The sequence below is a fragment of the Calonectris borealis genome, chromosome 9, assembly GCF_964195595.1.
Source record: "Calonectris borealis chromosome 9, bCalBor7.hap1.2, whole genome shotgun sequence".
Taxonomy (NCBI): domain Eukaryota; kingdom Metazoa; phylum Chordata; class Aves; order Procellariiformes; family Procellariidae; genus Calonectris; species Calonectris borealis.
The window spans coordinates 27,532,244-27,548,654 of NC_134320.1; the positions used below are offsets into that span (position 1 = coordinate 27,532,244).

Here is a 16,411-nt window from a genome sequence, read left to right on the forward strand (position 1 = left end):
GGAGCCATGCATAAAAGTGAGAAAAATACCACTTCTCAGGAACAACTATTTTTCTTTTGTATATTTAGCCAGCTGCCAAGAGCAACACTTGAGCAAAACCCTTTCTTTTCTTCCTCTGCAAACTCAACCAATGCTTTCTGAACACCTGCTCTTAGAGTTGTTTTTTTTTTTAATTCTGCCTATATAACCATTGACCTCAAACCAACATCCTGTGTCCTAGTGAAAGAAATGCACAGCAGGATTAACATGTTAACGTCGCCATCCTTTGGAATGAACGTGTATGTTCATCTTATATTGTATACTTACAGGTAATGTGTTGAAACCGCAGGTGGGGTGTGTTATTGAACATCTGAAATGTTTCTGTCACATCTGTGTTTTCCATGAACTAACGCGGAATCATGTGCTTTAAATTACAGCTGGTGTTCCTTATAATTTACTGTTCTCTCTAGGTTTGAATACTCTATCTACATCTGTCTGAATTCGTGTGTATATTCACAGACTATATGTAAAGTATGTATGAATAGTTTTTGAATGCACATGGATGTGTATGCATCACACACACACACACGTGTGTATATATAGAGAGAGACAGAAAGAAAGAAAGAGAAACTTTATTTTTAGGCAAGTTGCGAATTTGAGTCTTCACTGGATATCCCAGAAATACAGATGATGTAGGTGGGGGTTTTTTGGAGGGGTTTTTTGTTTAGGTTTTTTTTTGAGGGTGAGACAGGGAGAGAGTGGAACAGATGGACTTTTGGTAAAGATTGCAAGAATTATATATAAAATTCAAGTATATCCGAATAAAGCAGATACTTTTTGAGGAAACCAGTTATTAATGCATTGCCTTTAACTGTATCATCATGACAAGCAGAAACCCTAAACTGTCCTTGAAGAAAATATGCCTAGGGACCACTGTATTAAGAATTCAAAATAGAGCAGGTTATTAACAAAATAGAGAATGCTTCTGAAGAATGTTTTACCCAATAGTTCAAAGGACAGCTTTCTATCTGATACTAATTCCTTTAGGAAAATATATCAGTCAATGGTATCACTTCCTAAACTTTCATATTCATTAAAATTGTGGGTTAAGATTGAGTAAATCTATCAGATCGCTTTGGTAACATTAATTTATTCAGAATGCAGGGTGCAAACTTGCATCAAATAGAACTCAGTGTCATTTCTGTAAATAACCATTTGAGCTGTGATAGGAATTAAACATTATTTTTCTCATTTCTGTATCCGTCCATAATATCATGTTTCAATGGCTATCAATGCTCTGAAAGTAACGATATTTGAGAATTTTCACAGATCACTCCGATTGCAAAATGAGACTATTCCTAAGCTCAGCAGACATGGTTACATCTTCCCAACTGTAAGATTCTTTTTTGACCAGAGTGTGAAAGTCACTGGTAAATGTAGCACACAGTAATAAGTATCCACTTGCAGTAAATTGTACTCTGAAAATGAATGGAACTGCTTGAAAAGTCTATGAAAAACTGTTGCTTTTAACTAATAAACCATATAATTTTTTTTTCTTCAGTTATCTATGTATTTGAAGCTTTATCTGGAAAGCCATTGGGTGATGGAAAGCCTCTAACCCATAAGGTAAAGCGAAGGATATAATGTCTCTTTTTTATTATACTTTGAAATTAAGAATCAATAATGGCTTTCCTCAATAATGAGTCTAATAACCTATTAAAGATTTACAATCTTAATAGAAAGGAGCTTGGCAACTCTTGCTGACTCTTACAAAATAACAAAAATCAGATTCTTTATGCACTGTCAATGTACAAAAGGATATACTATAGATTGTGTTCAGTTACTGGCGTGTGTTTCCCATGACACATAAGAGTGTGAAACTACAGGTAAATAGTTTTGTTATGCAGTAAAACTAATCAACTGAGTTTCCTTTGCATGTACTCCAAAGCAACTTTTATTAGTGCCGACCTGTTGTTAACACTGAAGAAAAGAACATCACTGAAAAGTGGTCTGTCTTTAGTCTGAGCTTTTACTGTTTTTACTTCAAAAATGATTGCCTGAACTGCATTTTACTTTTCTTCACTCTTCTGGTATACAAGAAAAGCAAAATTAGGCAGCTTCTTTGGAGAGAGGAATAAACATTCATCTTACAGGCAGCTTTTGCTCTGAGACTGCCACTTGTATTTCTGTAGTTTTGTAGTAAATTCCTGAACTGCTGACTCTTCTCTGTTGCAGTTTTGTTTTAATCTGCATGAAATTCAATTTATATAATGCTTCATTCAACAGAGAAGACACACATAAAATGTCTTCACAATCCAGTTTTTCATGAGTTTTGTGCCTTGTTTTTAGTAAAGCATTCATTTGTTTGAATATCACATGCTTTCTGTGATACAAATCTCCAAAATAAAAATCAGATATTTTCTTTTTCCTTTTCAGACGGAAATTGTGGAGATTGCTTTGGACCAGAAAGGACTTACAAGTGAAAGAAAAATAGCTTTTATTGATAAGAACAGAGATCTTTACATTACTTCAGTTAAACGGTTTGGAAAAGAACAGAAGATTGTCAAAATAGGTAAGAAAAATTCAAAATAATGTTTAACTACGTGCTAGCGGGCAAATAGACTTTTATCTAGTACAAGAGACAAAATTTTGCTTTTTAATTAATAGTGAAATTGGACTTGCAAAAACATTAGAAATAGTCCTGTGGGTTTCATAAGGTAATGGTAGAAACAATTTAAGTACATTTTATCTAAATTCTGGTAATGTTTCTATCAGTTGTTAACATTTAAGCACTTGTTATTGCATTCCAGAGCAAGCAGCTAAGAGGATATTGGAGAAGGATGTATATTCCTCAGAATTATTCAATACAGAATCTTTCAGACATTTTTCTTGCAAATGCAAACTCTTAAACTCATAATATTTTTAATTAAAATTTTAAATGCTGTAGACAGATGCATGATCCAGTAAGTATGAAGATGCAGTTTGACCATTGTGTTGATTTTGATCTCCAGTCTCAAAACTAAGTCCAAAAAACATTATTCTGAAAAGAACTTTCTTTCAGAAAGAGAGAACTGAATTTGGCTGAAAGTTTTTAAGATGTTACTTACAAACTAGGGTGTTAAAACCAGTCCTTATAAAAGGAACTAAGAATGACTAATAATTACCCTTTTACTACAGTTTGAGAAGTGTACCTTTATTTTGAAGTTTCTTGTGGAAATGCATATTATTCTGTTATCTTTAAATTAAGGGACAATGGTTCAAACTTTGGCTTGGAATGACACGTCTAACATTCTTTGTGGGATTCAAGATACCCGTTTTACAGTCTGGTACTACCCCAACACAGTCTATGTAGATAAAGATCTTTTGTCAAAAACTCTGTATGAAAAAGATGCAAGGTAATATATCCTTTTTGATCAAAATAGTATTATTATGTATTTTAACTAGTTTACTCATTCCTTAAAGAATTATATTAATTTTCATAGTTGAAGTAGAAGCCAGGGTTGCAACCTGTTAAATTCTTTTCATGTTACTACTTCTTGATTAGGAAATGAGGAAAAAGTGTTTTATAAGGTATGTCATAAAGTTTAGATTTGAAATGACGATGCGCAGTTTAAAAGTAGAATAGCAGCTTGATGCAAAAGCAATATTTTAATCATATTTCGTGAAATATTGCCTTAGTTGTTTGTGAAAAAACAAACAAAAAGATCTGTTTAAAGTAGCTGTTGGAAATTAAAAGTATCAAGATATTGAGTCACAGATAATATTATTTCTAGTTCAGCATGTTTACTTCACCTGTTTGCTTCAGCCTGTATACTTTGTGATATGAAATTCTTCATAAAGAATACCTGAATTCATTATTTCATTCTAAAAGTTATGGGAGCCCAAATATTTTTTACTGAAAAATGTGTATTTGAAAATTTTGCACAAATACTCAGTTTGCATTTGCCTTACAGCCAGTGAATATGCATAACTATCATTTTATTTTTAGAGAACATTGTAACTACCTGTTGGATATAACTGTTGAATAACTAGGTGCTTAGATTTTTATATGCTCTGAAAATGAGGTATAATCATGTTGTAATTTTGAAACAAAGATGTCTCTAAATTCCTAATGTTCTTTTCAGTGAGAAAGAAGTGAATATTAACTTGCCTTTCTTTCTCTACCCAGTGAATTTAGCAAAAACCCCCAGATTGTACGTTTTGTAGGAAATCAAATAACAATTAGAAGAGCAGATGGTTCACTTATTCACCTTAATATTTCACCTTATCCTGCGATTCTTCATGAATATGTTAGTAGTTCTAAATGGGAAGATGCTGTCAGATTGTGTCGCTTTGTTAAGGTAAATGCTAATTATCAGGAACATTCAGATATAATTTCACTGTAATATTTATGTTTTCAAGTATTACTTTAATAATGGTAATTGCATATCAGATGTTACATCTCATTTCCATTCTTCTGCTTTGTTGCTGATTATTTTGGGGCTGGTCGTGAAAAATTACACGTTTTTCATAACTACATAATATACATATACGTAATTTCATAATTTGCATTATACATAATAAAAATTCTTATTTCTTTTCACACCAAAGTCCAGATGGATTGAACACAGGTACTCACAGAAGTTAGTAATAAGCTTAAGTTTTCAGGACTAGGCCTTAATATAACCGATTAGAAATGATCTGCATCTCCACACAGTTACCTAGTATTTTTTCATATTTTATTTCACTTGTTTTTGTTTGTTTTTTTTCCTTTGCTTTCTTTTGTATGTATTTAGACAACAGCAACAGATGAGGTGAGTTTGGCAGCCTTTAAAACAGACAAACAAAAATCCCCCCCCCCAAACCCTGCTTCCTTTCCCCCATTTACTCCTAGAAAAGAGTTTAGCACTTTCATATGATTATCATGAACTTAAATATGTATTTCAGATATTTTTTTTATTTGCATTATTAAATCAATACACATCCAGATAACTTGGGTTGTATAATGATTTTTATTTTTAGTGTTACTCCTTTAATAGCAGGCTTTTACTCCAGTATTTAGCAGTGGGAACTGGGATTTCAAATACAGTATTATGTTAACTTTTTTGAGTAATCTAAATGCATCATTTTTAAAAATAAACATCTGTATCGGGTGGTAATATTCATAATATTGCTTCTTTCTGATTAAAAGGAAGGTTTTCTAATTCAAGGATGTTTTTTCCAAACTTCTCATGCACTCTCTTCATTCTTATGGGTAGAGTCATCCAATGAGTTTAATCATACTTAAAAGGAAAAATGCTTAAAATTTTCGGTGCTTTTTTTATGAAATCCCGATGTAGGTATCATGTTTTTTCACTGTTCTTTTTTTATGAGCTTTTCCTCATTAGTCTGTATCTGTCAACAAGTGAGGAAGGCCTTTCCAGAAAAACTAACAGAATCTTTATTTTCAGTGTGAAGAGTATTCACATCATCTGGTTTTAAGCATCCAAGTTAGGTACCTAGGTCTCAGTCTTTGAAGACTTCTCCTTTCCATTGATTCACAAAAGAAAGTTTTTGTCTTTGATAGAAGGTAATCTAAACCTGCCTAAACTAAATGGTGTGAATATCCTTTCTATTTGGCAATTTGTGTTTGGGCTGAGGGATGACCTGGAATACCCTTACACCAAGGTAAACAGAGCCATCACAGCAGGTCTTGCCTTGAGTACTTTGTTTATCTTTCATGATTCGTAAACTCTTCATGGAGGTAAGGACTATTTTGTTGATTTTGGCAACCCAGGTAGACGGTTCAAAGTATTTCCAATCAGTAATAAGAAAATGGACCACCTTTCTGAGGAAAGAGAGAACAGCAAGACCTATTGGTGAAAAACTCCTGGAAACTTGGTCTCTTGAATAATTTCAGGCTGAGCTTTCAGCATTCTACCACCTAATTTTCTAAATAATAGGGAAGTGGGAAGAGAACATGACCAAGTTTTTATGAGCATTTGATTCTCTGAACAATTTTAATTCTCCCAAATTATGGGCTACCAGCAGGAAGGTTTATCTTGTCCTGAATCATGGTAAAGAGAAGGAACACGTGGCCAGAGTAGGAACACGTGCAGAGATGGTGATAGTGAAACCACAGCCTTGGGCTAAATTACTGTATTTCGTTGGCTTCAGTGGGTCTTATCAATTTTGTTTCATACAAAAGCAGTTGTGAAACAGGGCATGGGAATATGTTTAGAGCATACTCAGCGTAGCTTCCTATGCTGCTTCTAAAAACCTGTTCACATTGCAAAGTGTTTATTTTCAAATTTGTTATTGAACATATTTAGCAAAAATATTAAAAACCACATAATTCTTACAGTGCATGTGGCCTAACAAGTGCATTCAAAATTACGTTTTTCCTGTCTGAACTAGAGTTTTCAGATGTGCTAGCCTAAACTATATTAACTAATACGTTTTAGTAGCATACCTTTGTCATAATGTTGTCAGACTTGAAAAGGAAAAGGGAAGATATCAAAATGTCAGAATCTTCCTAAATGTTAGTGGGGTTTCCTTAAGGTTGTGTAAAAAAAAAAAAAAAAAAAAAAGAAGCAAAAGTCTTGAAATAGAAAACAAGGGTGTAATATTATTATTACCACTATTTTTCTAATTCTTAATTCTAAACATAAAATGTACTGAAAATATCACAAAGGAGACAGAACTTTTGAAGCTCGTATTTGCTTTTCAGCAGGTTCATTGTTCTACAGTCAAGTAATTTTTTTCCTTTCTCTTTCATTTGTAGTACGTTTATGATAAATATACAGTTATTGTTATTGTCAGCATCATGGTTCCAGTACAGTTATTTGTAAAGCCAGGTTGAGATTATCCAGGTTAAAATAATTTTTTTAACTACAACCAGTGCTTTGGTTGCCAGCATAGTTCCACAAGTAGTGACAGGGACACTGATGATGAGGTTGAAAAGTGATACTGTGGCAAGAGTTCATTACCGGCTGAGATGCTGAAAACTAATGATTCATGCAGCCACACTGTCAGTCTCAGCTGGTCACAACATCAATGTTTTTATAATGAAGGAGTTCTGAGAAATAATTAAGTAGTGACTTTCTAATAAGAGACTTAAACCACGGTGCCATAAATGGCATACTGAGAAGTGTTGTATTGTTATATGTTGTTTTCAGGACTTGCATACTTCCTTTGAGAATTCATTTTTAGCATGAAGTTTTAGGAGTTGCATTGTTTTTAAATTTCAGGATCAAACTATGTGGGCATGTTTAGCTGCTATGGCGGTTGCCAACAAAGACATGGCTACAGCAGAAATCGCTTATGCATCAATTGGTGAGGTAAGAAAATCGAGTTATTTCTTTGCAGTTAAATTGTTGCAAAACTCATTTTATTAATTAATTTCCATTATTAAACTATTGTACATCTCGTTAACAGATTGACAAAGTTCAGTATATCAATTCCATCAAAGATCTTCCATCAAAAGAGTCAAGGATGGCTCATATACTGCTGTTCAGTGGAAACACTCAAGAAGCTGAAACGCTGCTTCTTCAAACAGGCCTTATTTATCAAGCTATTCAAGTCAACATTAATCTTTACAATTGGGATAGGTAGTATTTCTTCAAACATAATATGTTTATGAGCAATCTTGCTAAGGTAACCTGTAAATTATTTAGATCAGTTGTTTTATTGCAGATACTTAGCTGACTAATTTCCTATCTGTAATTGCCCAGAGCTGTTAAAAGATGAAGTAAATCATATCCTGACAATAACCAAAGAAGTAACTTTTTTTCTGTCATATTTAGAAGATACAAGTATTCCGTGATAAAAGTCAAAAATATGCTTGGAAGCATTTTTAAATAACATTTTGCTTTTTCATTATTGTTAAAACAGAAAAGCCCTTAGCGATACTTCAAACTGTATGTGACCCTCAAAGAATTAAGGCTGTTTTGAAATGTCTTGTTGCTAAAAATAGATATGTGGCTATTCAGACTCCCAGCACTGTGTAGGTGGATGAAATATGAATTAGGCCTGAGAAAACAAAGTAGGAATTTCTCCTTTAAACAAAAACCCACGTTTTCTAACAGAATCTTGAGGCCATTTACTACTAATATCTCTGTTGTTATATTCATATCACTGTGGGCAAAAAGTTGATTTTCCCCCACATATCTGTGTTTTTTATTATGTTGCCTAATATGCATCATCTAAAAACTGTGTATATCAAACATAAGTATTCCTTATGCCATTGAGAAGAAAACAGATGTGAGAGCAATCAATTATACTAACCCAATGACTAATCTTTCCCGCCTATAGAATATTCGTAAATGCTGTGTAGCATACACCATAACTGTGTATTATGATGCTGTTCAGAAGCGATTCCTGACTGTAATAAAGTTAGTAAAAATTACTACTTTTGCCCCTTTATATTGAGAGTGCTAAACTCTAACCATTCTGTTTTATTTCCTTGAAATAAAAAGACTCCTATTGTCAAACTCCAATGATGTGATGAGGTTGTCAATAGAAATAATTGTTGGGTATTTTTCATACCATGCATCATAAAGTAGACAGTTTCCTTCGCTGGCTACTTTTAACCTCCTGTGACTGATACTAATGTAAAACTGCTTGGCACTATAGATTAGGAATCTTTGCCTGCAGCCCAAACGCTTTTCAGCATATCGGTTTGCAAAACCATGGTGATTGTAGTTGTGCCAAAGCATTTATATAACCTGACAAGCCCGTTTCTGTTTCATTCCAGGGCCCTAGAACTAGCAGTAAAGCACAAGACACATGTTGACACAGTCCTGGCTTATCGACAAAAGTTCCTAGAGGACTTTGGTAAAAAAGAAACGAACAAAAGATTTTTGCAGTATGCAGAAGGTGTAAGTATTCCTCAGACTTATTCCTGTAGCTTTAGATCAGTCTGCTCTTTGTAGCCAGTTTGGGAGGCTGGGGGGGAATTGCGCTCACATTTTCCTTCTTTGGTTCAAATGTGGACACAAATCTTAAGATTTTACATCTGAGTACAAGTTCATAGCTTGATGTGTGGCTACTTGGCTAGTAATAATTGTGCATGTGTTTTATTTGAAGGCACAGATACGGAATGTATATATTTAGTATCTGGCAAGGATTATACAAATAAAGGCACAGTTGTTTTCTATAAACAGGGAGCTAGACCTTAGTATGGTTGAATGTGTACCTCTTAAATGTCTTCAACATTTTTATGTAATTTTATGGTTAGCAATAATAACAAACTTTGAAGGTATCCAGATATATATTGAGTGAACTACGAACCATTCTGCCAAATATGATAAATAGCTAAATATACAATTTCATCAAACCTCTGGAAACCCTCTCCATCATCAGTAGGTCATTTCAATTTATTAGCATTTCACAGATCTTAAAGACTGAGGACAGATCTTACAGTGCATAAGCTAAAGGTATTTTAGATTCCACTGGAGTACTTCTGCACATTTCCTTTATGAGAGGCACCACATGTGCAGCTTGGACAGCAATTTCATTGAGCAGCCTTTAAGTCCTTCCTGCTCTTCCCCTTGCTGTTCCTAAGCATTCTGAGGGTGAAACTATAAAAAGAGACGTGTGCTTTGACTGTGTCAGATCCTTTCGTCCACTGTAGCTGATGGATCAGGAAATACATCCGAGCTGTTAGCTCAGATCCTTTAATTGGACAGTGCCCATTACACTTTCAGTAACGCTTGATTTCTAATGTAAGTCATTAGCTTTTAGCACTTCTAAGGATGTTTCATTTCCTAAACAAGAATAAAAATCTGCACAATATCTAGCCCCTCAATGAACCATTCCGCAGTACTTTACCTAGCAAATACAGAAAAATAACAGAACAGATTCCCGGCACTCTTATCATGCAGCAATTTCGGCTGCTATGCTGGAAATATGTCTTCTACATACTTTAAATCCATTATTGAGCAAAAATCATGTTAATCCCCTGATGCTTCTGAAAGAGACTTTTTAGATAACACTGTCTTGTCTTTAAATCATCAAGAAAGCCATAGTTTCTGGAAGGGTTCCTAAGCAATAGCACCTTGTCAGTGACGCGAGTGGAGCCTGGTGCACCTTACACTCAGTCTTGAAACTTGGGTCTCAGACTGCAGAAGGTTCCTGGAATAAAGAAGTCCTTGAGCTGTATTCTGCATCTATGTTCTGGAGGTCTTGTCTGCTGGATCTGAAACTAGGAGGCAACCAACTTAATGAAGTGGATTTTACGCTCTTGGCTACAGTGGTAGCTAAATTCTTAATGCAGCCTGTCAGACTCATATAGCAAAGTTAGAAGGAAATGTGAAGGGCATTGAAGAGAAAAGCAGGATTTTGTGCTGCTATTTCTTCTCAGGTTAAAAAAAAAGGGTCTCAGTTTCCCCCTCACCACCTAAAACTCCTTCAGGCTTAGGCAAGGAGTTTTAACCTCTTTTCTGTACTGCAGCTGAGAGCACTGATCTGCAATCAGATACAGAATCTAAACAATGTGCTTAGTTGTTATATCTCACATCTTTATTTATAAGGTATTATGAACCTAATATGTATACTGAGAATCCATATCTTGGCAGTTACTAGGTGTCACTGGCAAGGGTTGTTGGCTTCACTGGCAAGTAGCTTTCTGAGCTAGATGGCAGAATTAGCCCTATATGTGGTATGTTTAGCATCTGTGTGACATCTGTTAAAGCAAACACATTCTTTCTTAGAGCTCCATAAAGATTTCAGTCATGAGATCCAAAGCACCTGGACCCAGTAAATGCACCCTGAATTGAGGGATTAACCTTTTCACATGAGAATGTGGGTATTGTAGTTACGTCTTCCCTCGTAGAGAATCTTCCTTGTTATTTCATGAATTAGTTAACAGAATAACAGCTACTCTGAAAATTCCCTGTGCAGCAGTTGAGATTTTTTCCCATCCCATCTTTGACAGTCTGAATTCTCCAGCAATGAAACTGAACTTGCAATTCCATTTTTGCCCAATTTTTGGACATGTTTTTATAGTCATCAAATGCACCATGATCCATTCTTTCTTGTCAAGCATTTTTGGAAAGACAGACAACTATTGTACCCCACTGTACCACGGATATTGTACTATATCTATTATCTGAAGTTTCACTGAAATAGAATACAGCCAGAAGATGACGATTCTCTGCAGCTGGAGAAATGCCAATATAAAGCTAAAATATTTATTGATGTAGAAGACAAATTTCAAGAAGAAATCTGATTTCTGTTATATCAGATAACTAATGTAATATGCTATCAGTTTACTTGGTGGACTTTAGGTGCAGTCAAAAGACATCACTGCATGTATTATTGATAAAGGACTGTATTCTCAGTAATAGGACACAGATGTCATTACATTTAAACTAGATGCAAGTTGATACAAGTTATTTTCGTGTTTTAATGTTGGGGTTTTTTTACCAGACACAATGAGATGTATTAGTATTTGTTAAAATATATCAAATTTGTTTTATTTTAAAGGTGGAAAGTTCAGTTTGTTAGAACTCAGCTGTACATTCCATTAGTATAAGTTCACTTACACGTGAAGAATTATATAATGATTGATATGGTCACTTTGTAATTATAACTTCAATTTCTTCTGTTAGGGAATAGCTATCTGTTTGACCTCTTTATATAATGTTAGTTGACCATCGTGTACTCGCTTTTCTGTTCTTACAGCTGGAAGTTGATTGGAATAAAATCAAAGCCAAAATAGAGATGGAAATTGCTAGAGAAAGAGAACGAGCAGCAGCGAGTCCCGCAGTAAGAGCTAGTGTCACTGTACAGCAATAACTGTCCTTTTGGTCACATTAATAATTGCTTCTCAAATATTTTGTACTGGCATATTTTGACAAACATAAATAAAAAAAAACCACAGCAAATATTTTGCCGGGAACAGGAGTGAGAATTGGTGCAGTTCTTGTTAATTGTTGGATGACAGGCAGAATTATTTATTTACTACAGTCTCATTTTGAGCTGGGTTTATCTTCTGATGCCCTAGCTCCAGAGAGTAGCTACATTGTAGTCCATAATACATGTATGAGAGAAAAAAGGGAAATTAACTTTTATCTTTCCGTTAGTGGCTTTTAAATTTTCATTGCCATTAAAATTATTTAACCTTGGTTGCCTCTAATTAAGTACCGATTTCCCTGTTTAAGCACCTAGTTAAGTAGTTTGGTTATTTCTGCAACCTCAGGGACCTCTGAAAAGACTTGTTTAAATTGCCATAAAACAAATGTAGCAAATTGTAAGTGTTGAAAATTAAAGGAGGAGCTTGCACCTATAAAGTACAAAAGAATATTTCACTCACAATTGCGGTAGTGCATATGTGCATATGTGCTAGTACATATGTACTAGCAAGTTGTTCAGTAGATGATTTCAGATTACTTCAGCAACTCAGGTTTGTCACTGTAGCAAACTATTTAGCAATAAAGGGTATTTTCTGAGATAATGTAAATTGTTTAAAATACTATGGAATGTGCTTTGAATGGTGTTTGAAGTAACAAACAGCGTTGTTGGTTGGTTTTGTGGCATCTAACACTTATAATTGACAACGATATTCAGAGCTTCCTTAAGGTTAAAATATTATATTCATTTAAAATAAGGAAGAGCTTTCCATGTATTTTTTCTGCCCAAAGCACTTGATGTGAAAATACTGTTTTTACATTTGTGTTATTTCATCTAGATATATTTTTCTTTGTTTTACATGTGAAAGTGGCTGCATATGTTAGACGTTTTTTGCAGAAGTCCTTTGCATTATAAATACGTGAGCAGGTTATTCATAATTGACATTGTATAATATGTATCTTTCAAATGTTACCATCAAAATGTTAAATACCTGTATATCTGGCAAATTTCCTCTGTTTTGTAAATCATTATATGGTACTTTTTTGCATAGTTCATAAATTTCTTAATAAAAATAAATAAAGGGGGTTTTTTAAATGTATCTAATAGACGATGCATTAGGTGATGTCCATTGATTTACCTGACTGCTAAATAAAACAGCATTTTTGATGTAGCTCATTTGAAGCTCCGCAGTATTCTAGTGTACTGGCATGTGGCAAAGCGAACACCTTCATCTTCCATTGACTTGCAGAAAGCACTTACTAGTTCCAGAATTGAGCCCAAAATATCACTAATGGCGAGTGTTTAATGTTAAATTTATGAAGCCTGGCTCAGATTTGTAATGCGATGTAAGCAACTTTTGAAGACCAGTCTAGTAGTGATACAAAGTTCAGGGTCTCAGCTCAATCTTGTTCTTTTATCCCTGGGCCAGTTGGAAGTACAGCAGAGGCAGCAAATTCACTCAGCTTCTTAAAAATGCCTGGTGCAACAATTAACCATTGCAAAGATGAGACAAAACAATGGAATGGACGCCACGCTTGCAAAGGTACTGTCTTAGACTGGCTGCCCTTCGGGTTGGTGTCGGTGTCATTCACAGAACGTGGTACGGCGGTACTTCAAGCTGGATCCCCATGTCTCAGTATCAACAAGAAGTGTTGTATTTGTAGGTGATGGGAAAGGTTGTTTAGTTTCTAGGCCAAAGCACAATAAAGACCTTAAGGTATTTATCGCCGATCAGATCTATTTTTTTCCATGCACATCCAGTCCTGAACTACATGCTGTGCTGAGCATGTTTGTGTTAAATAGAAAAACAAAGAATAAAAAACGAAGAAAAACAAATATTTTGGAAAAGCACTGTTTATCCTTTATTTTCACCAGGTTCTAATATGCAGGTAACCTGATACAATTCCAGCCTTGGGTATGAAATCTAAATTTCAGAATATTCTCAGAAGAAAATGTTCTTACATGTCTTACCTGGGATTGTTGCAGGGGTTTACATAGCACAATTGCTATTTCAAAAAAAGTGCCATCTCTCCAGTCCAAAATATTTTTGTGCTAGTTTCTCTGGGGGTTTTGAAGTTCTGCATTGCATTTGTCTGTACCTGTTTTCAGTCATTTTCGATAGTTCATTTAATGACATCTATTAAGTAAAAAGAAATACTAGAAGGATACAGATGTTTCAGGTGTGTTTAAAACAAGCCGCAACAAACTTGTATATCTGCTTCAATGGGCCATTTCTGATGCATTCAGATAAGATTTGCGTATTAGCAAGTGCAAAGTAAGATCAAAAAGTACTTTCACCCTACTTGTTGTGTTTGTGTCATATTACCTCCTTGTCCAAACCCTGATTTAAAACCTTCCAGAGCTATAAATGAAATAGCTAATCAGTTATTAGTTGCATTATTGTCTAGTGCAAGCATACTGATTCTTCAATGATTTAAGAATACCTATTTTAAAAATAGATAGTGCCCTATTTAATTATTGACTGCTTAATTTAAAACATCATAAACCTATTTAAGAAGTAGGGATTAACATGATCGAAATTTAATTGGTTTAGTTGCTGTTGTGATGGATCAGTTATTCAAATATAACCCCAATTTTGCCGTAGCAGGATGGGTGTTGTAGTTCATACGCTTCAGTTCTTTGTGACCTTGGACACAGTGGATTCTCTCTGGTTGTAAGAAGGGAGATTCAAATGGATATGTGAAAAATGTATCTTTAAGTGAGGTAAAAGTAAAAGCTATGATGGGTGTTTAAAAACCATAATTGAATTAGGGAAGCAATATACTGAAAAAAAGTGTGCATTAGGTAGCACTTTTGTCTTTTAAACTTTCAGACATTCCAAACATTGCACTTAGCTCTCCTTGCATGTGGGCTTGGAAATGATGTGAAAATAGGCAGAATTTTTTTTCCCATTCTAGCAGTGTAAAATGGGACAAACCTAAATAATCTGTTAAAGTCAGTACCCTACCCTGCATTCGAGGACAGCCATTTTCACATCCCAGTCTTCATGCATTGTCCATCATCTGTTGGGTGATGGGCAGAGGTTGCAGTCTGTTCCGTGTGGACAGTTTAATATTTATGGTACACAGCAGCCACCATAAGTTTCTAAGAGAAGTTACTGGTGGGTGCCAATGGTAATTGCAATGAAGAGCAGTGAAAAGAGTGTTTTAGGAACATCCTTTTGGATTTGACAAAAAAAAATTGGTAGTACTGCTTTAATTTTGCTTTCCACTGCATTTTAACTATCATTTTGGCTCCAATTATTCCAGGTAATGCAAATGGTTGAAGAAACCTTCTTCATTTTTACTTCTAGCTTAATTTTTGCATATTTTTAATAGTTCAGAGGAAAAAGGAATAATATTTTTTGTGTTCTGATATCTAAGACAGCGAGACTTTGAGATCTATATTTGACTGTCAGATTCGATCCTTTGGAACTGGATCAGGATGAAACTTTGGATCATCTGACATGAAAGCTTAATTTCACAGTTTACGTCAAGCCATTTCCTCCTGCAGGAAAACAAACGTTCATCTCTCAAAGATTCCGTGCATGAGATAGCTGTGGGTATATCACATTTGTGCTGGGGGCCCGAAGCTGTGTCACAGAAGCATCTTTGAGGGAGATGAGAGGTAGCAGCAGGTAAGAGGTGGTGTTCCAGTGTGTCTGGGAGTTACGAACTCTAGGCTTCGTTTGTGGCTTTGTTTTGGCTTCTGTCTCGCTTTTTCCATCTGCAGATGGGAGTAATGTATTTAGCGATGTTGCAGAGCTGGCTTTTGGATGATAAGAAGTTAATGTACATAATGCGGTCAGACAGCGGAAAGGCTGGTGAATTATAACTTTAAAGGTTTTCAAACCCCAAACCAATAAACATTAATAAATGTCATGGCACTTGATGAAGGTGGCCGGTATTGTTATTCCCTTATTGAACAGAAGTAGTGACTTGCCCACGGTCATCCAGCAGGCCCACGTAAGCTGGCAATAGGACCAAGCCATCTCTTCAGCTGAGCCCTACCTGCTGATCCAGACAGCTGTAAGGAGACCATCCTCATCCCTGCCAGAAACTGGGATAGCTGGTGAAGGCTGTTGAAATGGCAAGGAATCGGTTTGCAAAGCAGACTACAAGATTTAGCTCTGCAGCTCTCTTTCTGTTGAATTCAACAGAAACTGCCCAGATAGAATTGTCCGGAGGTTTCACAGCCAGGAGCTCAGCGAGATCCGTGTGTGCGGCGAGCACAGCTGGGGAAGAAGCTTCTGCCTTGAGCTGCAGTGGGATTGCATCCAAACCTATCAACCTGCATGCCGTTAAAAGGTAAAATTCACTATTGTAGGTAACAAAAAGTGTCCTGCAATCCTCTGAGAGTTACTCTTTGCTATTTCTTCAGAAAACCTGTAGATTCTATTGAATAGTGAATGGAAATACTGATGGTAAAAGGCAGGGGGGAAAAGAAGCGCTATCCATTGAGTTATGATGTGTTGGTACTTCTGATTCCAAAAGAAGCAAAATAGGAACCAAAAAGTTGGTGTTACGCTGACAGAGTGAGTCTTACGAAGGGCAAATGCCTCAAAGCTGTGAAATACACTGCTTTTCAAGCCGTAAAGCAATTTGAGACCTGTATCGTACTG

The 16,411-nt window shown here is 35.4% G+C and overlaps 1 protein-coding gene across 5 annotated transcripts in view; it reads left to right on the forward strand.

Annotated features, from left to right (window-relative positions):
* IFT80 (intraflagellar transport 80) overlaps positions 1-13,521 on the forward strand; it is a 58,126-nt gene extending 44,605 nt beyond the window's left edge. For 3 of the 5 annotated variants that reach the window (XM_075157463.1, XM_075157460.1, XM_075157462.1), the window contains 8 exons: positions 1,541-1,605; positions 2,416-2,551; positions 3,227-3,374; positions 4,148-4,319; positions 7,188-7,277; positions 7,375-7,547; positions 8,693-8,816; positions 11,623-13,521. In XM_075157463.1, coding sequence (XP_075013564.1) covers positions 1,541-1,605; positions 2,416-2,551; positions 3,227-3,374; positions 4,148-4,319; positions 7,188-7,277; positions 7,375-7,547; positions 8,693-8,816; positions 11,623-11,736 — 1,022 coding nt within the window. In that variant the 3' untranslated portion in view covers positions 11,737-13,521. Of the gene's footprint in view, positions 1-1,540; positions 1,606-2,415; positions 2,552-3,226; positions 3,375-4,147; positions 4,320-4,754; positions 4,773-7,187; positions 7,278-7,374; positions 7,548-8,692; positions 8,817-10,873; positions 11,147-11,622 lie in introns of those variants that run through there. The other 2 variants (XM_075157461.1, XM_075157459.1) reach the window with 2 other exon arrangements.
* Positions 13,522-16,411: the final 2,890 nt, after the last annotated feature.